The sequence below is a fragment of the Ictidomys tridecemlineatus genome, chromosome X (assembly GCF_052094955.1).
Source record: "Ictidomys tridecemlineatus isolate mIctTri1 chromosome X, mIctTri1.hap1, whole genome shotgun sequence".
NCBI classification, from domain to species: Eukaryota; Metazoa; Chordata; class Mammalia; order Rodentia; family Sciuridae; genus Ictidomys; species Ictidomys tridecemlineatus.
The window spans coordinates 74,326,584-74,352,146 of NC_135493.1; the positions used below are offsets into that span (position 1 = coordinate 74,326,584).

The 25,563-nt window shown below is 49.2% G+C and overlaps 1 protein-coding gene across 3 annotated transcripts; it reads left to right on the forward strand.

The window, feature by feature from the left end:
- Window positions 1-577: 577 nt before the first annotated feature.
- Nlgn3 (neuroligin 3) lies at window positions 578-23,093 on the forward strand. Of its 3 annotated transcripts, XM_005339961.3 has the most exons (8): window positions 578-728; window positions 3,282-3,938; window positions 4,580-4,639; window positions 8,490-8,549; window positions 10,203-10,352; window positions 16,829-17,014; window positions 19,416-20,205; window positions 21,108-23,093. In XM_005339961.3, exons 2-8 carry the CDS (start codon window positions 3,482-3,484, stop codon window positions 21,949-21,951), a joined length of 2,547 nt encoding a protein of 848 aa, XP_005340018.1. In that variant the 5' UTR covers window positions 578-728; window positions 3,282-3,481; the 3' UTR covers window positions 21,952-23,093. The 3 variants fall into 3 exon arrangements, with proteins under 3 accessions (XP_005340018.1, XP_005340019.1, XP_005340021.1); XM_005339962.3 differs by lacking the exon at window positions 4,580-4,639 and having other exon boundaries at window positions 579-728; XM_005339964.3 differs by lacking the exons at window positions 4,580-4,639; window positions 8,490-8,549 and having other exon boundaries at window positions 579-728.
- Window positions 23,094-25,563: the final 2,470 nt, after the last annotated feature.

Consider the following 25,563-nt stretch of genomic DNA (forward strand, 5'->3'; position numbering starts at 1 on the left):
ACATAAACACACTGGAGCCCCAGGTGTTGACAGAAGCTTGGCTGGGATAAGGAGCCTTCAGAGGGGCCTGGGTGTGTCAGGCCCACTGGACAGGTGCACTACATACAGAAACATCTGGGGTGGCGGGTAGAGGCTGAAACAGACAATTGGCATGCTGACAGAATCAAACCTGCCCCAACTGAAGCAGCAAAAGGGAACAGTGTTGACCTTTGGGAGAGTGACTGGATGAGAGCAAAGTGGTCCCACTGGTGGTTGCTGCTGGTGCTGAGGAGAGATGAGAGATGCTGAATGAGGTGGCAGCATATCTTTGTGGAATATGACTGGAGCCTCCTGCATGCAGTGCCTCAGTTTCTCCCTTTGTTCCAAGGTCTCAAGCTTTGCAGGTAAAGTTTGGAATAGCTGCCCCTGGAGATCACCTGTCAGCTTGTGATTTGAGGTGTGTGTGTGAGAAAAGGAGAGAGTGTGTGAGCAGAACATGCCTGAGCATGGGGGTGGGGGGAATTGGGCCATGCCCCAGGACTTGAGCCATCTCTGGCACAAAAGGAGTTAATGGCAGGGACCGCGCCCCCCCGTGTCCGGGCACGCGCAGCGCGCCCCCTCGGTGCGCGGGCACAGCAGCCAGGCTGCCGGAGAGCTGATCTCGGGATTCGGGTGCCGAGCCCTTGGCCTGGAGGCGATATGGGTGGTCCGTGGCCCGGTTCAGTCGCTCGCAGCAGCCGGGGGAACAGGTGAGGCCGCCTGCCCCGGTCTCTCATCTCATCCTCTAGCTGCCCATATCTTGCTCCCATCCTATCCCCTCCCAATCTCGGGTTCCTCCACTCCCCAGCCAATGGCCCCATCCCTCTCAACCCCATGTTCTTCATCGGCACCCCTGACCCCCCAATCCTCCCCCACTTCACTTCTCTCCTCCACCTCCTCCCTAAATCCCGAATCCCTATCATCCTCCCGCCCATGGTCCCTCTATTTCCACAGCCCAATCCGCATGCTCACCAAAATACCCCTATCCAGGGCCCCCAGCCCCATTCCTGTATTGCACATTGCCAGTTCCCCCCTCCCCTGCAGTGCAGCCCCATCCCCCTTCCATCATAGCATCTCATAGCCAGTCTCCCTCCCCCACTCTCTGCAGCCCCCCCACCCAATGGAGGCCTTTATTCTATCCTCCCCATTCCAGTGCAACTCCATCCCCCAATACCATTCCAAAGCCGCGTAGCCCCCAATACTGCAGTTCTCAATACTGGTCCATTCCTGCACAATGCCCCTCGCCCAATACCGCTCCAGCCCCCAAAGTGCCCCCAGATGCCATTCTCATCCCTGGCATTGCTGCCTCCCCTTCCCTTTTCCCAAATTGCAAGTTGGACCAGGATGGAGATCTTGGCCTTGGGAACTCACAGTGGGTCCTAGGGTACAGAGGGCATTTGGGGGTCGGTTGGTTTGTCTAGGTGTTCACGGGGGAGGGGCTGCAGGAAATTGACTCAAAGGGGAATTTGGCATTTGGCGCCGAAGGGTTACTGGAGAGGGAGGCATCCTGAAAGGGTTAATGGATTTCATGAGGTGGGGGCAGCACCGAGGGGGTTAATGGGGGGGGTTGCTGGCGGGGAAGCCGTGTGAATGAGCGGTCTGTGCCCCAGAGTTGCCATGGAGACGGTGAATGGGGGGATTGTGTGAACTCAGCTGCGGACTATTCCCCCCCATATACACACCCACCCACTCCCTCCTGCCCCACCTCCCTACTCCTACCCCTTCCTTCCCCTTCCCCTCCTCCTCTCCACCAGGGTGCATTCTGGGCAGTGTCTGGGATTTCCCCCCCATACTTTGCTCCCCATTTCCTCTGAGCCCCCACCCTTCAGTCACTTTACCCGCCCTCCCTCCTCCTTTTTCCTCTCTCTCTCTCTCTCTCTCTCTCTCTCTCTCTCTCTCTCTCTCACACACACACACACACACACACACACACACACACACACACACATTCTCATTCCCCTCTCGTGGTGGCAGCCGATTGCCGGGCGTTCCCAATCTCCCTCCCCCACCCCTTCAGCCACTTCTTAAAGGAGCAGGCCTGCAATCTCGGAAGGCGGGAGAATGGGGAAAAACTAAATGTGCCTATGGTGTGTGTGCGTGCATGAGCATGTGCGTGGGTGCGTGGGTGCCCATGCTGGAGCATCTGTGTGTGCCTGTGTATATGTGTTGACTGTGTAACTGTGTCAGAAGGCCTGTGTCTGAGCCGGTTGCTATTTCTGTTTCTGTCTCCACCTATGTGTCACCATTATGCTGCATGTGTCTGGATATTTACCTATGCGGGTATGTGTAATTATATTTCAGTAGGTCTCTGTGTGTGTCTCTGAATGTATCACTATGTGAGGCTTTGGCTGTGTGAGGCACAACTGTCTCGGAATGTGGGACTATATGAGGGGATCTCTGTGGGCTTTGGAATGTATGTCTCTGTGAGTGAATATCACAGTGTCTGTGATCCTGGCTTGGCTTCTCTTACTCCCTCTTTGAGTCTTTGTGGGTCTATTTCTATGAATCTCTGAGTGTGTGTCCCCACACTCTGTTGTTTATTTTACACTGGACTAGTATTGACAATGCCTAGCATGCTAGGCAGACAGGTTCCTGCCCTGGGTTCTGGCATTCAGTGTGAATTAAGAGATAGACAGCAGAAAAGACCAAGGCTTAAGGATTTGGGAGCAGTGATGGGTATGGTAGGGTCTGGGGACCCAGGTGAATGGTCATCAGTGCCCTCTGCCCTGCCTGAGGGTTTGGGGATCTCTCTGTGGGACTCTGCCTATCTTCTGCTTTTCAGTTTTCTGCCTTATCGACCTGGAGTGAGATGAACAATCCTACCCTGTCCTAATGGGGAGGTCCCTGTGTGGGATTACTGGGTCCCAGGGGCTAGACAGCTCCATATTCACACAGCATGCCCAGAGATCCAAGATCTATTTCCAGCTCTTCCCACCCCCTGCCACCACCTGCTACTTTGACTCCAGCTGACCTCGATGATCTCCATTGGCTGTGGAATTGAAGTTGGGGACTATGAACTTATAGTGGCAACAATTGTCACTCTGACAACAATTGTCACCCTTTGGATTTCCCAATCATGGCCCGGCACATAGAATGGTTTTGACCGGCAATGGATCACCTACTGATCCACTGGAAACCTGAGTTCCTGGAAACCTGGGCATGTGAAACCCCTCTTAACTGTAGGAGAATAGGCTAAGCCCAGCAGGACCCCTCGGTAGCCCTCCCAGGCATCTTGGATGACATGTGCTTCCCTCTTTCCACAGGCCTGTCTGGCCCTGAGGGAGTCCCCTTTCTGAAGCGGTGGTGCTTGGACGACCAGCTCTCCACGTTGCCGGGCACCTGTAGGTGTCCCTCGAGAGCACAGTTTTGAGGTTCAAGTCAGTGTGGCCATGAAGGGGCTGCCTATTGGGCTGATGCTGTGACCCTGGAGTCTGCCTCTCCTGCCAGTCCCCCTGCCCGGAACATGTGGCTGCGGCTTGGCCTGCCCTCGCTGCCCCTGAGCCCCACGCCCGCAGTTGGCCGGAGCCTGTGCCTCACCCTGTGGTTCCTCAGTTTGGTGCTGAGGGCCAGTACCCAGGCCCCAGCACCCACAGTCAATACTCACTTTGGGAAGCTAAGGGGTGCCCGGGTGCCATTGCCCAGTGAGATCCTGGGTCCTGTGGACCAATACCTGGGGGTGCCCTACGCAGCTCCCCCGATCGGCGAGAAACGTTTCCTGCCCCCTGAACCACCCCCGTCCTGGTCGGGCATCCGGAACGCCACACACTTTCCCCCAGTGTGCCCCCAGAACATCCATACAGCTGTGCCCGAAGTCATGCTGCCCGTCTGGTTCACTGCCAACTTGGATATCGTCGCTACTTACATCCAGGAGCCCAACGAAGACTGCCTATATCTGAATGTCTATGTGCCCACGGAGGATGGTGAGTGCTGTGGCCAGGCACTGTGCCCTCCCTGCCTCCCGCCTGCCCTACTGTGTTTGTGGCTTGCATGTGATTGTGTGCCCTGCAGCATGCGTCTGTCTGTCTGTGAAAATGCTTCTAACCATCATTCTGCTTGGCCTCCCCCTTCCCCCTCCCTGTTCTTCCCTCCCCAGCATTGTCCGAGCTCCCATGTGTGAGTGACACTGTTGCCAGGAGGGGCCTGGCCAGGCCTGAGAGCTTTGACAGGTCTAGGTCCAGTGCTGGATGGGGGTTCCCTGGGGGAGTATGGGTCACTGCTGGCAGCTGCCCGCGGGAGGATGCTGGCTCCACCAGGCCCCCCTGCTGCCATTCCACCTGCTTCTAAAGGTGGTAGGTGTGTGTGGCCAAGGGAGCTGGGTGTGTGTGGGGGGCGGGGGGCAAGCCTGGTGGGCAATGCTTAGGTGCCTCCTCTTTCACTAGCTGATGCCTCCTCCCGCGGGGGTCACACTAAGGTAAGTGACAGAAACAAGGAGATGGTGGGACAGGCTCTCTGCCATGTGCCGCCTGCAGAGCAGCTCAGCTCTTGGGGTCTGGGGGGTGGGGGGTGCATGCCCCTGGGCAGAGGCCTCCTGTTATTTTTTAGTTTTTTATTCATTTTACAGTAAAGCGGATTTCCAAGGAATGCGCCCGAAAGCCCAACAAGAAAATATGTAGGAAAGGAGGTAGGTAGCGAGCCGGCGGGGAGGGAGAGAGAGAGAGAGGGAGGGCTGCCTGCCCACCTGCCCTTGCCCCTGAGGGCCCTGCCTTCTTTCAAGTAGCCCAGGCTCAGGGAGTGGTGAGCAGGCATAAGGTCCACCTCATCCAAGGGTCCTGGCTGCTTTGCAGGGAGGATTTGGTGGCCTTAGACAGGTTCAGAGCAGAAGAAGCGATCCCATTGCTTCCAGTCTTCCCAGCTCCAAATTCCAGTATAAAGTGTGTGCCAAAGACAGAGCTAGTGGCTCTCTTGGTGACACCTCAAGAGAAACTCTAGGCAGCCAAGATGGAGCCAGAGGATTCCCCATCCTCAGGGAGTGGAGCCACAAGAATATCCCTCCAGTGCTTTGTTCTGGGTTGAAAGTCTGGGCTCAACTCTTCCCACCTAAAGCTTAGACCAAACATGTATACGTAGATTTAGTTATTCCTTCCACACACACCCCAGGCCCCTGCCTTACCACTCCAGTCAGAACCTAGTTGAGAGACCCAGGCTGCTGTGGTGGCAGAACTTGGGGGGTGTCTGGGCACTATGGATTGTAAGGGAGGCAGACTGTAAATTTACCCTCTTGCTCAGAGAAATTTCTCTCTGCCTATTCAAATACCACTTTATGTTTTCCACAAAGTGCTCTCATATTTAATCTCATAAAATTCTCCCTACATGTTAGGAAGCAAAGAAGGCAGGAATTAGTATCCAATTTTCCAGATGAGGAAACAGGCCCAGGGGAGTGACTTGCTTCTGCTGGAGGCCCCCGTTGCTGGTCTGTGGCAGAGCTGGGACCAAAACTTGGGTCTCTGACCCTCAGGGCGTGTTCTTTCCACTGTAGTTCAAGAAGGCAACTCGCATCTGGTCCTTCCCACCTCCCCAACTCTGAAAAAAAAAGAAAGAGATGTGGCCTGATTTGGGCCAATTCAGAAACAGTAAAGCCAAAGGAACAGGAGGACAATCACAACTCATCCCTATATCCCTTTGGCAAGCTTGGAGTTCATTTTCTTTTGATAACATAGAGCAGGGTTTCTCCGAATGAAATCATCAAGATTTCTGGGTGGGATGTCCCCTACTGCATAAGAATTTCTGGGAATCTACACGTTGAACATGTGCCCTGAGTGCTTCTGATGCACACTGGAGCATGGAGTGAGATACAATACCTAAAGGATAGTGTTTTCCCACCTCTCCACATCTAACCCAGGACCTTACACATAGTAAGTAGTACATCAGTATTTTTTACACAAATGCAGAAGCATTATGGTGCTATAGAAAAGGTCTGGGAAGCACAAAACCTGACTGAGTCCCAGCTCTGCTGCCAACTCACAGTAAGACCACAGGCAAGTCTTTTCCTCTAAGAACCTCTGTTCTTCAGAACCACAGCTGAAGGTGAAAGGAGACCATTCTGACCTTAACATTCCATTAGTCTCTAAATGAATTCAAGAAGAGGGTCTCTTGAACCTGCTACTATAAATTACATGGTGGGATCTGGTGAGGAGAAGAAATGACAGTAACATGGACCATTTCTTAGGAAGAATGATCTCTCCAGGACTCCAGTAAGCACCCAGGGTTTTTTCAGTCTAGCCCTGAGACTGGCCAGAGAGCTGACTGGAAATCCCCACTCAATACATTTACCAATGGCCATTGTGGATGAGAGGCAAGGCCATGTGCTACGTGCTGTTAGGGTATAGAGTGATGTGAGGTAGAGGAGAGATTTTGAAGACTAAAGACCTAATTACTGCCCTGAAGAAGTTCCTAGCCTGATATAGAAAACTCAGCGGGTTTCCCCAAGCCCCATAGGCTAGACTGGGAAGTGGGCAATTTGGTCATTTAGCTGTTCAAATGAGACTTCTCCAGGGCCTGTTGGCCATTTGGAACAGTTCCAAGCCTTGTCTCTTCAGGGAGACCCATACCCAGAGGTCATCATGATGTGCTTAGGTTAGGTGAAGCGGCCTGGGTGGGATCCTGCAGCTGCACAGTATCTGGGGATGGTGCCTGGCGAGGACCATGGCAGCAAGGAATTGTTCAGCAAGGGCCAAGTTGAAGGAGCAAAAGTGTCTGTGTGAAGGAGACTGGGACAATGCAGCAACACAGAAGTGTACAGAAGGGACAGCATCTTTTAAACCAGGGACAATGGATAAGAAGGGAAGGGTTTCCTGGGGAAGACATGCCCCACTCACCCACCCCATCAAGTTGCAGGGAATTGATGTCTAGGGATAAGTGATCCCTTTTAGTTTGATGGGCTGTCTTCTGTGTGGGTGATGATTGATGACCATGTCCCATCAGGTTTCTGAGGCAGCACTGGCAGGTGCTGAGCTAACATAAGACCATAGATGCCACTGGAAGTTTAGGAAGCTGGAGGCAGTTTCTACCCTAGGGCTGGGCTCTTGCCCTAGTTGAAAAGCCATTTTGTAGTATGAGGGCAGTTCCTGTTTTGATTAATAGCTATAAGGAAATCCAGTCACCAGAGCCCAGAGCAGCTGAGAAAGAGGGCTATTTGCTTCCTCTAGGCTGAGAGTATCTGTTGTAAGATATGCAAGAGGGTAAACCTTAGGATGCCAGCAGAATTAGCTCAATTTCCACACACTGATCAGCATCCAGGCAGGAGATCGCTCTCTCCACAGCCATTCTGAGATTCATTTCTAGTCTCCTTAGAACAGGAAGAATTGGTACCAGCTTACCCCCAGGTCCTAAATGTCTGCCCTCTAGTCTCTTCTTTTCTCCCTTCTTCTCCCCTTCCCCTATGCTCCACCTCTTTTCTCATCTGTTTCTTCCCTTCACTTTACCCCATCACCTAAAGGTGGCATGGTGCAGTGGAAAGACCATGGGCTTTGGAGTCAAGCAGACTTTGGTTTGAATTTCACCTCTAGCACTTCCTAGCTGTGTGATCTTGAGCAAGTCACTTTACCTCTCTGAACCTCAGTTTCCCCATCAGTGAAACAGGAATAAGGAATAGTACCTACCTCATTGGGGAGTAAGGATCAAACAATATGGCAGAGGTAGAGTGTCTGGCACATGGTAAATATTTAGTAGATGGTAGGAACTAATTACCATTATTCCTATCTCTTTGTTTCTCTTCTCTTCTCTCTCTCATCATCTTTTTCTGCTTTTCCCCATTTCTTCCTTCCCTCCCTGCCCTCTGGCTCTCTCTACATCTCAGAGCAATGCTTGCTGCTCTCAAGACTGGTTCCTGTGGACAGGCACCCCACTTGCCATTAACCATAGCAGGAGGCCCCAATGAACAAGGCCAGAGGGAAAGTTCCATCTCCCATTTTCTCCTGTGGGAATCAGGGTCAGCTGAGGCCCAGTTTGAGCCTGCCCACTGGGTCCCAGAAGCTCAGGCCTGGGGTTCCTGGAACACGTCTCTGCCCTAAATACCTCCCATGGATATTCACATGTGCTGGCAGTGTCACCCTTCATCTTCAATACCTGCCCCTGCTCTCCAGCTCCACCTGCCTGTGTACACATGCACAGCCCCTTCCACCCAGAATGAATCCTTCCCCTGAGTGGGTCTCTGGCTTTGTGCCCTGGCCCACCTGCTGCTACCTCCTTCCAAACTGGGAAGGGGTTGGTTGAGAGGGGCTGTTGGGGACAGGGAGGTGGGGCAGGGAGGTGCAGGGAGGCCAGCACAGCAGAGGCCTGCAACACCATCATCCTAATAAAGGTCTGGGCCTCAGCCCACCCATTCCCTCAGTTCTTGCCATCCCTCCTGCCTGTCCTGGGCCCAGGCCCAGAGCTGGCTTGCTGGGCCACACTGCAGTCATGCTGTTTTTGAATTCTCTCTCTGTTTTGTTCTCTGTTCTGTGCTGTTGTGTCTCCCCGTGTCTGGTCCCCAGGATCCGGCGCTAAGAAACAGGGCGAGGACTTAGCGGATAATGACGGGGATGAAGATGAAGGTATTTGGGGGCTGCAGGGCGCGGCGGCTGGTGCATGGCACAGAGCCCCTCCCCTTCTCAATGGGGAGAAGCCCCGTCTGTCTGTCTGTCCGTCTGTTGGTGTGTTTCTGTTCCTGTATGAGGCCGTCAGGCTGTTCCTCCGTCTTTGGCCTTGTGGGCCACTGGGAGTTCCGGGGTGATGGACATGGCTGGCAGGAGCAGGGGACCACAGGCAGAGCCATGGGGAGGGCATCTTCCTCACCCCAGCCCCATACCCTCCCCTATCTTCTATAGTTCATGGGCACCTGCCCCTACTGAGCAACAGGGAGAGTGGAGAACAAGTGGGACCTGGGGAGGGTGGCGAGAGGGGACCAAGGAAAATGAATGCTGAGGAACTGATGTTTCAGGGAGGAGACCCCTGTACCTTAGAGGGAGCCTGGCTCCCAGGACAGGGGCCAGCTAGTCAGCACTCTGAGAAGTAAGATAGTGACAAGCAAACGGGCTAGAACCTCCTCATTATTGTCCCAGAAAGAGAGAGAGATGATGATCACAGAGTTACGAGCTGCAGGAGGTTCAGGAAAGAACAAAAAAGATGTGGACTAACGTGCCAGGCTGAGGCCAGGACACCACAGCTGTCAGTAGATGGCACAAGCTCCTTGGCTGATGATCGGCACAGCCTGCCTCCTTGGGGTTACAGATTCGTTCGTTTTACAGCAGAGCATTCCCCTCTACCTCCATGCCCTCGTCCTGCCCCTTCACCCCTGGAGGGGCCAGACAGCTCAGGGGGGCCCACTGGTGATGGGTAGGGCTATGTTTGTGTGGCAGAGTGTTGGTCCAGCTCACCAACTGACAGGTTTCAGGCAAAGGTGAACAGGCCTGGAAACTTCTCTTGACTGCCCCAGCCCCAACGCCATGTTGCCTGGGATTGGGAGCAGCCACTTGCTGGGCCCTCATTGAATGGCCTCTGGGGAGGCTTCATCTTCATCTTATTGCTGACTGGGAGCAGGCTCTCTCAGTTCTGCCCCAACCCCAGTATTTCTGGTTAAGTCTGCCTGGGAAGAATGGGGTAAATGGGCACGTGGCTGAGAAACCATGTCAATAAGGTTCCCCCAACCCTATCTCTGCTATTCACTCCCCTTTCCCCACATCCTTCCTTGTTCTCTCCCTGTGCCACCCCTTATTCCCACCCCTCTTGTCTCTGTCTGCACTGGGGGGCCAGCTGCTGCCAATGGCCGTTTTTCCATGTAAATGGTCTAGTCTTGGGGGTTTCAGGGCTTCCCAGCCCCTGCTCTCTAAAGCCATGTCAGGTCCCAGGACTCCCAGGTGCCCAGGGCAGGGACTCACCTAATGCAGCTAAGAGACTAGTCCTCCCTCTTCCTGCTGCCTCCCCACCCCCAGAGCCCAACCATGGCTGACCTAGGCCTAGAAGTATCTGGCTATCTTCAGTTGGGAGGCACTTGAAATCCAAGTCTCTCAAAACATCTCTGAAGTTCAAATATCTCTGACCAATTCTTGAGGTCCGGGATGAGCAGCCCCCATGAGTCCTGCCCTCAGGGATGGCAGTGGTGTCCTGGCACCTGGGATAGCTTTGCTGCCCGCACCCCCCCAGGGCTGGCGGGGGTGGGGGAGGAAGGGCAACCTACCCAGCCTGTGTCTCACCCCTTCTCCTTGCAGATATTCGGGACAGTGGTGCTAAGCCTGTCATGGTCTACATCCACGGAGGCTCTTACATGGAAGGGACTGGCAACATGATTGATGGCAGCGTCCTTGCCAGTTATGGCAATGTCATCGTCATCACCCTCAACTATCGAGTTGGGGTACTAGGTATGTTTCCTGCCAGGTGCCTAGAAGGAAGACTGGCATCTCAGGGAGGGAGGGAAGAATGCCAGAGAACTCAAAACAGGCTGCCTTGATTCTCTAGCTGGCGTAATGATCATAGTCAAAATGTCGTTATCCCATAACCCCTATCTAAGTTCTGGGGGCTTCCACATATCCCCAGGCCCTTTCTTGGAATATTAAGAGGCCACTGGAATTGCAGTTCAAACTCATCCCTTCTCTTAGATTCCAAGCCAGGTCTCTGCACCCAGACTTTTACTTGGCTATTTTGTAAGGTCTATTTATTCGCTAGTATCCTGTTCCTTACCCACCCAGCCCTATGTTCCTAAAGATCCTATATATAGAGAAATATTCCTTTTATTCTACCCCATGTCCATAGAGTCATATACCATTGTATGTCCACCCTCCACCTACCCCCATGCATATAGTTATTTCTCACCCACAAAGCACACATGCATATAGCTCCATGTCCACATCATAGACTCCCTCACCTATCGACATATTCTCCTGCCACTCCACATATATACTCCAAGTGTAGTCTCTTCCATACACATATACACATAACCACACATTCTATATGCTCCACACTCACACAGGTTTCTCTCACATTCCATACACACACACACAAACACACACATTCTCCTAATACTTCTCCCTATATCTTATCATATCTACACCTATCCACACTCACACTTTCCTCTACCCCCATATTTACACAAAGACCTACAACCTGCACATTTTTATCAACACCTAAACCCCACATACATTAAATGTTCATAAATAGTCCTTCCACCCACCCACACACATGCATACACACTCATATCCTCCTACACATCCCACTTTATCTACTCCACACACCCACATACTACACATACACACACATCTGTTCCTCACTTTCTCCATGTAAAACAAACTAATATTTTCCCTCCCAATATGCATATATAATCCTTACCTGTATGTCCAGACTGCCCAATCCCACATATTCACAAATACTACACACACTCTCTCTCTGCCCCCATATATATCCTCTTCCCACATCTTACACACATACCATAAGCTACATTCATATATTCCCCCATATATACACACACCCATAGACCCCCTACACATATATACACACACATATATGTATGCATACACACATATACATACTCTTCCCACACATGTCCTACATATATATATATATATATATATATACCCAATATATGCATGTGTATTTATTCCTTCACCCCACACACATCCATGTACCTAAAGCTGCATCTACACACACACACACACACACACACACACACACACACACACACACGTCTACCTGCAAACACATTCATGCTTCCTCCTACACTTACATGCCCCACATATCTACCCTCTACCCAGCATCACCCTTGGTGATCACCAATGCCTACCTGTAGCCAAAGTCTTAAGGGAAACAAGTGCCTCAGAGAGGCCAATGATACACACAGGGCCTTTCTCCCTTTAAGATGCTCACACAGGCCCCATGTCCCTGTAGTGGCATGAAGAAGCCAACTTTGTGTGGCTTTGTGTCTTCAGAAGGATTTGTGTCTTCAGAAGTTCCATTAGGGCCTAGGCTGATGGAGACTGAACCACCAGTTAGGCCTGGCTTATTCCATGGCCAGCTGGGGAAGAGGACCTTATTTTAATTTGCTCTTAACTATATTGCTTTGCCAGTTCCAACCCCAGAGGTCCTGGTGCTGTATTTCACTTTTTTGTGTGGTTGTGTGCACAGAAAGGCAATCTCCTGTTGACTTACCTGTGTGCAATAGTAGGATACCTATTTTCAGCTCAGAGTGGAGAAATTATATTCTCTGAAAAAAGCAGTCTGTTTCCCCTTCAGCAGCTCCTGAGATCAGGTGGAGCATGCAGAGCATGCTCCTGGTCTCCACACAGCCTGGTGAACTTGGATCTCATAGTTCTGCCCATGCTCCTCTATCTTTCTGCAGTGCCTCAGACACTATAGCAGGGCTCTTGTAAGTTCTTCTATCCTGTAGAGAAAGGAGATCTGAATGTCATAATACTGTAAAGGTGACTGTACACTAGGACTGCACAGTTCCTAAAGTGTAATGAATGCACAAACATAATCACATGCAGATATATAGACATGCATACAGGGTAGTTGATAGCTAAAAGTAATTTTTCTTAGAGTAATAGAAAATATTCATTTCAGCTGCTTTTAAAAATTATAAAACACAAAGCTACATTCTATAAGATTTATTGGAATGTACTGAGAATACTAAGAATATACTTCAGTTGTAAATTATCGGGCCAACGAGGAATGGAGGGAAAGAGTGTGGAAGAGAGGGAAAAAGGGACAAGTGAGGTAGAGAAGAAGAGGACTGGGGAGACAAAAAAGAATGATGGTAACATGGGGAAACAACACAAAGAAGAGGCAGAGGAGAGGCTCATAAGATTTAAGAAGAGACAGAACTATAATAGGATATGAGGTCTCCACGGTGTCAGTTGGGAGCTGTGGGCTGCACAGAAGGTTGTCATTGGTGAGCACTCTGTATGATGTCCTGATTTGCTGATTACTTCATCACCCTTCAGCTGCTCTAATCCTTAAGCTTCTATATCAAAAGTTCTTAAACTTCTGGGGAGTCTTGGGCTCTTCTGAGATTCTGATGAAAGCTATGGACTCCCCAAAATGAAACACACGCATTTACAAAAACAATTTCACAGATCCCCTTAAAGCTCATCCGTGAAACTCAGGCTAAGAACCCCTACTTTACAACCTCCTCTCGTTGGGATAATCAGAGCAGCACATGTGGGGGAGCAGGAATATTATTACTTGGGTTTAAACAGTTGATGATCCCAATAATATTACCCCACACTCATAAGTAGTTATAAACTGAGATTTGGTCAGAAGTTCCCTCACTACTTCCTGTGTACCCTTTAGTTCCTGTTCTGGAACACAAATATAATCAATAAGCCACTGATTGCATTCTGGGTACATACAAGATGTTTTTGTCTCTTGGCACCAGATGTAGTACATGGGTTTGTCCCTGACACATGGGGATTTTGCTGTGTAGCTGAGGCTTTGTTGCTTTGTTTCCCAAAGCACCACAGAACAGGTGGCCAGTTTTGGACCCCAATTATCTGCATTCATTCACCCTCCCTCCCATCAGCTTCTCCTGAGCACTGAGCCCAAACAGACGCTTCACTCTAAGGTGGTTCTCTAGACATCTTGGCTGATTCATGTATGTTGACAATGTCACAGTCTAGTCCCTGGATTCCCTCCAGCACAGAAGGGTAGCTATTATTTGAGAAGCCCCAACTGGGCTTGGGGCCAACAAAAGAAAAGGACTCCAGCAGGTTATAGGATGCGGATTCTCCTGGGGTTGAGGAAATAGGGGCTTGCCAAGTTTTATTCTGGGTTCCAGAATTAATTTAATTCTATTTCCTTACTCAGGTACCCTCCAGGCAAACTGAGAACCCAGTACACACCAAGCCTTGAGTGACACAGATATCTAGCTTTGACACAGTCTGCCAGATTCCCCCATCTTCTGTTGATAAGCTTACCATGTATTGCAGTATCAACTTGGGCCCAGGGAGACTGGCTCAGATTTATTCTGACAGTGCATAGAGTTGGCTTCTTCAGCCTCCATTCTCTTGGTTTCTGTAGATGGGAGAGATCCTGGAGAAGTAGCAGCATGTGACTGCTCTTCCAGATCACCAGATTTTGTGTGCTCCGGGTCAGTCATGTTCACCATATCAACTGCCTGAGCCTGTTGGATATGGTACCTGAAGCAGGATTCTTCATCTTCATTGGCGTGGCACCATCCACATACTTCAATGCCCCTTATCCAGAGGCTCATGGGATTTAAGAGAGCAGAGAGGGGTTGTCAAACCATCCACCTAGGCTTTCAGACCTTAGTTCCTAACCCAGAAAATCAGTCCATATTAAAGAAATTTACTACATTCAACTGCAGGCTTTTTCCTGCTGATTGGGATAGACATTCTTGACACATTTCGTTAGATGATGGCTTGGTGAGGGCTGAAGCCAAATCTGCTATTGCCTAAGTAAGAGAAAAGGAAAAATGAATGTGGGGGAGAGAGATAAGGGGAAAGGGGGATGAACAGAAGCACATCAGAGGGGTCTCAAGGCTTGGGCACCTGAGTTGGGTCTTGGTCAGCATAGATTTTAAGGGGTGCAGGAGCAGCATCAGTTTCTTCATGGGCCAGCCTGAGAAGCTGGTTCCCTCGTCCAGAGAAACAAGGACTCCTCAAGTTCATCCTTGTTCAACCTTCCCCTAATTCCTTCTCCTTTCCTCATCTGAACCCTGGGGCTGAAAACAGGATTTGTGACTAGGTCCTTGAAGGAATAACTAAGTGCTTTATGTACTTAATCGTACCAAATATAAATTAATAACACACTTGAAGAGGGTAAGATGAGCTCTTTCGTAGAAGTTAGGCACAGAAGGATTTGAGAGAGACAGTGATGAGGTCTTATGCCTGCTTGAGACCATTTGTAATTAGCCTCTTCCCGTGGACTGCCAGACTTCCAGAGAGCTTTCTGAGAGCTCTGGACGCCTTCTCCAATATGGCCTTACACCAAGTTGATTCCAGGAGCTGTGAATGAGCTTTTAACTGTGGAGTCAAAAAAAAAAAATACTGATCCAAGTATGGGTTTCTATGTGGAGGAGCACTGTAATTACCCACCTGGAAAGGAACCTTCCAAAAGCCTAGGGCAGGAGAAGCTAGGACCTTCCATGGGACCTGGGAATCATGGAAAAGAGATGAAACAAGGCAGCAGGATCAGTCTAAAATGGAAGCAGGATGGGGGGGGAATATAGGACATCCTCTGTGGGATAGCCAGCAGGTGGGCGGGAAGGTAATCTCCATGGCAACAAGTCTCTGAGGCAGCAAATCCCAGCAGGTGGGTGGGAAGGTAGTCTCCATGGTGACATGTCTCCTCAGCGGCAAATCCCAGTGGGTGGGCGGGAAGACCTGTTTCTGTGGTAACGCAGAGCACTGACTTCCCCATTTCTCCACTAGATGAAAAAGATGGTCTAAGCCACTGGCTTCTCAACTTTAGAAGGCATTAGCATCACCTGGAGCTAGTTAAAAATCCAGATTGCTGGCCAGGAGCGGTGGGTGTAATTCCAGTTACAGGAGGCTGAGGCAGGAGGATGGCAAGTTCAAGGCCAGCCTCCTCAAATTAGTAAGCCCCTGTCTCAAAATAAAAAAGGCTGGGGATGTAGTTCAGTGGTTTACCACCCCTAGATTCAATCCCCAGTACTGCAGAAGAAAAGATAAACACGGATAGCTGAGCCCCACCCCCAAGGTTTCTAATTCACTAGATCTTAGAGGAAGGGAAATAAGGATGTGTCCTGAGAATAAGGGGAAGGAGGTGGGGCATCCAAGGCCCTGGAAAGAAGTGGAAATGGACTGATTTGTATAGGAAGGGCAAGGAGAGCTTAGGAATTGTTGCCTTTTGGGATCTTCCTTTCCTTCAGAGAGAGCGGAAAGAAGAAAGAAATAACTCTAGCTCTACCATGTGCTGGGCTTATGCTCATTTTAATCATTGTTATAGCCCCATAAGGTATTTTAGTCCCATTTTGCAGAAAGGAAAACTATGGCCCAGAGATTTTAAGTAACTTGCCCAAGACCACATGGCTAGGATGTGATAGAGTCAGGATTCAAACCAAGGACTATCTGACTTTAAAACCCCCTTCATGTATATATAGTTCAAGGCCAGCCTCCTCAAATTAGTAAGACCCTGTCTCAAAATGAAAAGGACTGCAGATGTATATATTTCTACATCCCCAGTTCTTTTTATTTTTATATTCCCCTTTTTTTTTCTGGTACCGAGGATTAAACCAGGGTTGCTTAACCACTGAGCAATATCCCCAGCTCTATTTTTATTTATTTATTATTTATTTATTTTTATGTGGTGCTGAGTATCAAACTCAGGGTCTCACACGTGCGAAGTGAGCACTCTACCACTGAGCCACAACCCCAGCCCTATTTTTTTTTTTTAATTTTGAGACAGAGTCTCACTATCTTGCTGAGGGCCTTGCTAAGTTGCTGAGGCTAGCCTGAAACTTGTGATCCTCCTGCTTCAGCCTCTGGAGTCACTGGGATTACAGGCCTACACCACCATGCCTAGCTTCCTATATCTTAACAGATGTTAGAATCATGTCTCCAGATAGTATATCTGGTGGAGGATGCTGAATTCTGGCCTTTTACAGTTCCTGCAGTAGAGGAGGCAGCCATTTTAAATGGCCCAACCCTTTGTTCCACACTGGATAATGGATGGGAAGCAGGGAGCCCACCTTTCCTGTATTGATGATGCTGGACCTTGCAGAAAGGAGTGATGATTTATGTTAGCAAGGTAGAAAGAGCTATGTAGCTGCCGGTTGATCTTTTGTCTAACTTCTGCTTTCCATCATAATCCAAATTCTCCATCCCTCTGCCTTCACTGTCCTCATGCCCTTTGTTGAATCTAGGTTTCCTGAGCACTGGAGATCAGGCTGCCAAGGGCAACTATGGGCTCCTTGACCAAATCCAGGCCCTCCGCTGGGTGAGCGAGAATATTGCTTTCTTTGGAGGAGATCCCCGCCGTATTACCGTCTTTGGCTCGGGCATCGGTGCATCCTGTGTCAGCCTCCTCACACTGTCACATCACTCTGAGGGTGAGTAGCTCTTGGGGCAAAACATGGACTAGCCAAATGTTGGCTAAGTATCCTGAGTCCCAGGCTTTGCAGGCTTCAGATTGCCCAACTCCATGCCCCAGGAGCACTCAGAGGAAGCAGCCAGCCCTCTTCCACAAGCTCCAGATCCCTTTGAGGAGATGTGGAAGAGAGAAAAATCTTTCTCTAGGCGAAGAAGTATTTCTCCTAATGTGAGGGAGGGCAGGAGAGAATCCCATTTACACCCTGAGTGAGCAAGATGTTCCTTCTGATGTGGGAAAGTGGGGATACAATACCTCTCTCTGAAAGGACAATAGTTCTTTGGGCAGGGGAAGTTTTTCAGTATGGTAAAGACACATTACTTCAGAATCAAGATCTAGGGTGGAAATTAGTTTCTAGGTGTAAGAAACACTCATTTCTGTTTTTCCCTCTGAAGAACAAGTCTGTACAAGAGGGAAAATGTTCTTGAGCAGGGGGAGGAGGGTTCAAAGTGAGAATCCCGCTGGGTGTTGTGGCACATGCCTGTAATTCCAGAGATTCAGGGGCCTGAGGCAGGAAAATCACAAGTTCAAGACCAGCTTGGGCAAATTAAAGAGACCCTGTCTCAAAATAAAAAAATTAAAATGGCTAGGGTTGTAGTTCCGTGGTAGAGCTCCCTGGGGTTCAGTCCACAGTAACTGCAAAAATAAATAAACAAACAAAATTAACATCCCTGACCTGCAAGATTGGCTTCTTCTGAGGGGAGACAGTATATAATTGGACTGTAGACCTCCTCCTAGGTTGTACAACCCACCTAAAAGAGACATTCATTTTTACCCTCTGTCCTGGTGGTGGGTCCCTCTGCCAGTAACCCTTCCAAGGCGTTGAATAGGCCCCTTTCACTCTGCAGGGAATGTTCTCTCCACCATTAGACTAGAGAGAATATCCTGCCTCTGAGAGGTGTCATCCCATCTACTTAGAAGGCTGAGGCAGAAGAATCACAAGTTGGAAGCCAGCATCAGCAGTTTAGCAAGACCCTGTCTCAAAATTTTAAAAAAAAATTAATTAAAAAGGGCTGGGGATGTAGCTCAGTGGTAGATATCCCTGGGCTCAATCCCCACTACCACATACTCTCTCTCTCTCTCTCTCTCTCTCTCTCTCTCTCTCTCTCTCTCTCTCACACACACACACACACACACACTCTCTCTCTCTCTCTCTCTCTCTCTCTCTCTCTCTCTCTCTCTCTTCTCTGAAGTAGGGAAATCTGTGAGAGAGGACACTTTTTTGTTGTTGTTCATTGAAATTGACCCCATGAGTTAGTGGTATTCTCACAGGAAGATTTGCAGGCTCTCTTTGAGGAAGGCCTGTCTCTGAGACAGAAGAATCACCTTCTCTGTCCTAGAACAGTCTGTCTGTGTCCCTCCAGAGACTACCTGGTAAGGGAAGTCTAAAGTAGAATCTGCATCTCTAAAGGCAGGGAATGGGGGGCAGGGATGTAGCCCCTTTGTAAACCACCTGCCTGGCATACAAGACCCTGGGTTCCATCCTCAGCATCAAAGGAAGGAAGAAAGGGAGGGAGGAAGGGAGGGAAGAAGAAAGAGAAATAATCTTGGAAAAATGAGGTTCTCTCTTTAAGTGGTAGTTTATATTCTCTCCCTCTTTTTTCTGACCTTGCAAACTGCTTTTCTCTTAGAGCAATGGAATTTTGTGCCCAAGAGCCAAATTCTCCCTTGGGAATGTTGGGGACAGGGGAGAATGATAACTTTTTTTCCCTAGAGGGGAAAGAATTATCTTGTTTTTGAGTTTGGTGGGACTGGTTCCTTCTCAGCTTGGGGAAAATCTGGAGGTGAAGCATCAGTAGCTTCAGTGAAAGGAAAGTCTCTGTGGATACCACAGACTGGCAGAATGCATGCCTGGGAGACTTTGAGACCTCAAGCAAGGCCTTTGCCCTTGGGATCCTTCCCCAAACCCCTAGAATGTGGGGATCACTCCTCCCTGCATTTCTCATCTCTCTTGAAAAAGACCCCTTTGTGGTGCAAGTGCCAGCTCCCTGGTGGTGCGCTGGCACAGAGCTGGGCCCAGCTGGGCAGGAAGCAAGAGGGAGAGACAAGGAGCAATAAAGAGAGGGAGCATAAGGAGACTGATGCTTGGGATCCAAGGGGTTAATTTTTTCTGGCATTTCCTTAACCCCCAAATTACCAACATCTTACCAGGGCCGGGAAGCAATGAAACAACTAGACAGGACCCATTAAGGAAGGGACTTAGTAATCCCTTGTCTGGTTCTAACGCTTTATCCCCTACTAAGAGAGTCATTCCCCTTCTAGCCCATGCAAACCATAGGGTGGCTTCAGTGATAAAGGAATAAGGTGTTTCATGGCCATGTGTGACACTGTAGATCTAACCTAGTACCACCTATCTTCTGTAGGGCTTTTCCAGAGGGCCATCATCCAAAGTGGCTCTGCTCTGTCCAGCTGGGCTGTGAACTACCAACCAGTGAAGTATACCAGCCTGCTGGCAGACAAAGTGGGTTGTAATGTACTGGACACTGTGGATATGGTGGACTGTCTTCGGCAAAAGAGCGCCAAGGAGCTGGTAGAGCAGGACATCCAGCCCGCCCGCTACCACGTGGCCTTTGGCCCTGTAATTGATGGTGATGTCATTCCTGATGACCCTGAAATCCTCATGGAACAGGGCGAGTTCCTCAACTATGACATCATGCTAGGTGTCAACCAGGGTGAGGGTCTCAAGTTTGTAGAAGGGGTGGTGGACCCTGAGGATGGTGTCTCTGGCACTGACTTTGACTATTCTGTCTCCAACTTTGTGGACAATCTGTATGGTTACCCTGAGGGTAAGGACACCCTGCGGGAGACCATCAAGTTCATGTACACAGACTGGGCAGACCGTGACAACCCTGAGACCCGTCGTAAAACACTGGTGGCACTCTTCACTGACCACCAGTGGGTGGAGCCCTCTGTGGTGACAGCTGATCTACATGCCCGATATGGCTCACCTACCTATTTCTACGCCTTCTACCATCACTGCCAGAGCCTCATGAAGCCTGCTTGGTCAGATGCAGCACATGGGGATGAAGTACCCTACGTTTTTGGTGTCCCTATGGTAGGCCCCACTGACCTTTTCCCCTGCAACTTCTCCAAGAATGACGTTATGCTCAGTGCTGTCGTCATGACCTATTGGACCAACTTTGCCAAGACTGGGTAAGGAGAAAAATTTTTTCCCTTTGGAATCTCAGCATGCACTCCCTTCTGCTCCACTATCTAACTTCTTTCATAATCTCCCTTCCTTCAGTATTCCCAAAGTCTTGCTTGTTAACCCTTTCACTTCCCCTTCCCTCCTCCTTTTTTGAGATTTTGTAGCCATTTTCCTTCCTTCAAAAATTTTATTGAAGGGATCAAGGGTGTAGCTCAGTGATAGAGCACCAGCTTCACATGTCCAAGGCCCTTGGTTTAATCCCCAGAACCAATAAAGGAAAAATTGTATTGAGACTCACAATTCTGTTAGCATCACAACTGAGCAGAAGTGCAACTTACTGGCAGAATTGTGGGAATCAAGGTTAACCAGTCAGAGGCTGTGTGAAATGACCATAATTTTTTTTTTACTTTTTATACATTCATAAAGAACCTGTAAAAGCCAGGCACAGTGGCATGTGCCAGTAATCCCAGGTACTCAGGAGGCTGAAGCAGGAGAATCACAAAGTTTGAGGCCAGCCTTGGCAACTTAGTGAGTCTCTGTCTCAAGAGGGGAGAGAGAGGGAATGAGAGAGAGAATTAACAGCCTGTAGAGGGCTCACAAAAGTGGGTAGCTGAAAAGATTAATAAATGCTCAATAGTATGAGAGAAGACAAAATATCTACAGCCTGATCTTAGCAGATAAGTACAGGGAAGAGTGAGACAGTTTCTCTGAAGCCCATTTTGGGCACAAGGAGTTCAAGCCCTGGGGCAAAGGGGGAGTGGACAGAGGGAGGGACCCTGAAAAAGATGGAAATGGTGATAAATTTTGGACTGGGGAAGAGGTTTAGGGGTAGGTGTGAGAAGAAGGAAACTGGACCCTTCCTTATCCAGGTAGAGTGGTGACCCCAGATTTCCATGTGGTGTTTCAGGGATCCCAACAAGCCGGTCCCCCAGGACACCAAGTTCATTCACACCAAGGCCAACCGATTTGAGGAAGTGGCCTGGTCCAAATACAATCCCCGAGACCAGCTCTACCTTCATATCGGGCTGAAACCAAGGGTCCGTGATCATTACCGAGCCACTAAGGTTGCCTTTTGGAAACACCTGGTGCCCCACCTGTACAACCTGCATGACATGTTCCACTATACATCCACAACCACCAAAGTGCCGCCCCCGGATACCACCCACAGCTCCCACATCACCCGCAGGCCCAACGGCAAGACCTGGAGCACCAAGCGGCCAGCCATCTCTCCTGCCTACAGCAATGAGAACGCCCAAGGGTCCTGGAACGGGGACCAGGATGCCGGGCCTCTCCTGGTGGAGAATCCTCGAGACTACTCCACTGAATTAAGTGTGACCATCGCTGTGGGGGCCTCCCTCCTGTTCCTCAATGTTTTGGCTTTTGCTGCCCTCTACTACCGGAAGGACAAACGGCGCCAGGAGCCTCTGAGGCAGCCTAGCCCCCAGAGGGGAGCTGGAGCCCCTGAATTGGGAGCTGCTCCTGAGGAGGAGCTGGCAGCATTACAGCTCGGACCCACTCACCATGAGTGTGAGGCTGGTCCCCCCCATGACACACTGCGCCTCACTGCATTGCCCGACTATACCCTGACCCTGCGGCGCTCCCCCGATGACATCCCACTCATGACCCCCAACACCATCACTATGATTCCCAACTCCCTGGTAGGGCTGCAGACATTGCACCCCTATAACACCTTTGCTGCAGGGTTTAACAGTACTGGGCTGCCCCACTCACATTCCACTACCCGGGTATAGCTCCAACCCAGAGCACAGCTCATCTCCCAGCTCCCTCCCTTCCAGATCCACAAACACATGCACATGTGCATGTGCGCAGGCACACGCACACACACAACATACACACACACACATACACACACATATATACATATGTATACGCACGCACCCACACCCTACAGCAGACCCATCTGCACAAACATAGACAGATGTGGACATGCACCCGCATGTACAAAAACACAAATACTGAAGTAAACCTGGACAAACCCTGCAAATGGGGACACAAATGAGTCCTTGGTAAACCAAGGATCCATGAAACAGCAGCTGAAGCCAGCTCCCTGAGCCTGACCACAGACACTCCTGGGGGGCCTGAAAGCAACAGCTGGACACCCCCTTGGTGCTCGCCTTTGGCCTCTCTTGGAACTGCACCAACGACCAACTCCAGACTTGGGAGCTTTAAAGAGCAGAGTAGCTCTTCCTCCCCCAGACTTGGTCTTTTTTCTGGGTCTTGTTTTTGTTGATTTTTTTTAAATTTTTGGAACAAATGCTTTTCCAACCCATGAGTGCTAAGAGGCTCTGGAAGGGAGGGTTCCAGGCTCAGATCTTTCTGGTTTTGGAACCCCCAGTGCTCACACAATCAGACCAAGGAACAGGACTCCCAAGAAAGGAACAGATTTGAGCACAACCATGGGGTGAATGGAGGAAGGGGCTAATGATGGATGGGGCTGGAGGGCCATTGAAGAGAGATTTCCAATCTTTTCTGTGTCCCTGTGGAGGGATGCAGATCCTGCAGGGTGACCTGTTTCCCCTGAAGGCAAACAGCATTGACCTGGCTAGACCAGGGGACCCTAGGTTTGGCAAACAAGGTACTGTGGAGGCCATGTCATTATTACCCCCTCCCCACCCCACCCCCCGGGTATATAATCTGGGTTCTGCCTCTGCCCTTGGGGAAATGCTATCAGAAATTCACCCCATTTTCTTTACAGTCTTTTGTGTCTGTCATTTCTCTTTCAAAAAGGCGGTGTTTTTTGTTGTTGTTGGCTTTTTTTTTTTTAAAGAAAAGTTCTTAAAACACTAACGGAAACCCATGGAGTTTGTCCTTTGTAAAAATTTTAAACACAGTGTCTTGATATAAAAATAAAAAATCCAGTTAGCACTCCCAACCTGCCTCCCTTGCACAGGCCTTGCCCCAACAGACCTCGGGGCAGGGTGCCCCTGCGGGCTAGAAATCAGGCAATCAGGCAGCCTCCATCAGCCTCCCCTACCTTAAGCTGATACAAGTCTGGGCTGCACTCTGCTGGCCCCCTGCACAAAGACCTCTCTGATCTTAATCAGGTTGCTGTCCCCATTCCCCTGCCCCCCAGCACTCTGGGTTCTTGCAGCTGAAGCCTCCTCTGAGCACCTTGGGCCTCCTAATGAAACAGCAAAAATAATACTTCCTTCCTTCTCTGTGCCACCACCACTGCTGCTGCTGCTACCACCGCCTCCTCCTCCTCCTCTTCTTCCACCTCCTTCTCTGCTGCCATCACCACCAACGCTACCACCCTGCCCTCATCTTGGACTGGGGGCTAGGAGGAGGTTTGACCTCTAACATGCTAAAGTTTTCTTGTATCCAAATCCAGTACGGCATCAGCTATGTGGACTCCCTGGCCTTGGGTGACGTCAGAGCAGGTTCCTTCTCCTTCCCTAGGGATACTTGTTTCCTGTTCTGTGAAGTAGAATTAGAGAAGTTACTGGGGTCCTGAGAATGATTTCTCTACAGGATTGTGATCAGTGAGCCCCCTGACAACTCCAGGGGACAGATTCAGTGAGGCGCCACAGGGTTAGCATTATAGGATTTCACATAATTCTCAGTGACTTGAAGAACTGAATGGGGAGGCTGCTCATCAAGTTTGACATTGGGCAGGGTTGCCAATAGCTCAGAAATCAGGAATAGAATTCTTAAAATTGACCCTGACAAAATGAGGGAGATGAACCATCACAGCCAGAATGATGTTCAGAGGGGATGAACACAAGTTAGCATGCACAGAGACCAAAACCCAGAACTAATATACTAATATGGCACATAGTACAAGAGAGATTGGCAATGATTAACTTGACAGATGTATAGATTTTAAAAAAAGAACAATGGGAAAGAGGGTGTACAAGTTGAATGAGTCCACAGTTGTAGAACTGGTTTTCTCCCTTTTTCACCCCTTCTTCCCTCCCTTCTTTCCTTTCTTTTTTTCCAAAACTAATGGGGAATACTAGTATAAAGTAACAAAAATAGAGCATGGAGGAGCTGGAAGGTAATCAGAGTGTATCAGAACTAGAAGTAATCCCAGAGTTATCTAGTCCAATCCACCTATTTTATAATTGGGCAAATGGGTCCCCAAAAAACCCATCTTAGTTAGTGGTAGAAACAGAGCTGGAAGACAACCCAATAACAGATGACCCTCCCTACAGTCCTGCTCCACTTGTTCCTTTCTACCAGCCATTGGTTATATCTTCCAAAGCATTAATGGATCTGCCCTTGGTGAGTACATTTTTAACATATGTGGAAAAGTAGAGAGGATTTGGAGAAGAACAAAAGCAATGTGCCAAAGAACTTTTTTTTTCTTTTTTAAGCTAGAAAAAAAAAAGAAAGGTAACATCCAACGAGCACAACTAGACTACTAAGCCATCTTCAATGACAGGATAGAGATGTGTTCTCTCATGACCTGTGTTCCCCATTTCTTCTGAGAGTGATAGAGAAGAAAATTAGATTAAGTAAACCCAAGGAAAGACTTTGCTATGCATAGGAAGTAATTATGGGCACCCAGTAAATTCCCAATAACAGTTGACAAATGGAATGAATGGCTACTGAGGAAAGTATTGATATCCTTCATCTTTCTGAGAGCATAGGGCTGGAGTACATCACCTTTTGAGATAAATTCAGAGTATTTATTTTTTGCTCCATTTCAGATACTTCCAAATGGGGCCTCCCATTTTGGTGTGTGTGTGTGTGTGTGTGTGTGTGTGTGTGTGTACACACACACACACACGCACGTGCACAAGTGCCTCCAAGTAGGAGGCTATCTATTTTGGGGTGATTTAGACATTGCTTCTCTTCTCATCATCTCAAGGTGCCATAGCAAACCCAGATCCAATTCTATTAGGAACCTGTCAGGGAGAGATTGTAGTTGGTCTTCACACCTTTGAAAGGCCTGAATAAAGGAGGTAACCTTCAGGACAGGCAGGAGATTTCAAGCTTATTGACAGTCAGTTCTGTGCTCATGTAGCTTGAGATTCTTGGCCCCATTGCTGACCAACGGCATTGCCCAACCAAAAAGCACAGATCTTTGAAGAGAAGATTAGGATATACTTGGATTTTATTCCACATTGCAAAGATCATTAGTGCCTAGATTAGATCCAGTCCACATCTCTAGGTTTATCTGATTTCTATTTTAGTCCTTTAGGGAACTGGACACAGCTATCTTTTTTTTTTTTTTTTTTTTTTTTTTTTTTTTTTTTTTTTTTTTAAAGAGAGTGAGAGAGAGAGGGACAGAGAGAGAGAGAGAGAGAATTTTAACATTTATTTATTCTTAGTTCTTGGCGGACACAACATCTTTGTTGGTATGTGGTGCTGCTGAGGATCGAACCCGGGCCGCACGC

Excerpts from the sequence above, each read along its gene's own strand:
- Nlgn3 (XM_005339961.3), top strand. The coding sequence starts at position 3,482 with ATGTGGCTGCGGCTTGGCCTGCCCTCGCTGCCCCTGAGCCCCACGCCC. Across the intron at positions 4,640-8,489 it reads GAAAATATGTAGGAAAGGAG|GATCCGGCGCTAAGAAACAG; the intron begins GTAGGTAGCGAG and ends TCTGGTCCCCAG. Across the intron at positions 20,206-21,107 it reads ACCAACTTTGCCAAGACTGG|GGATCCCAACAAGCCGGTCC; the intron begins GTAAGGAGAAAA and ends GTGGTGTTTCAG.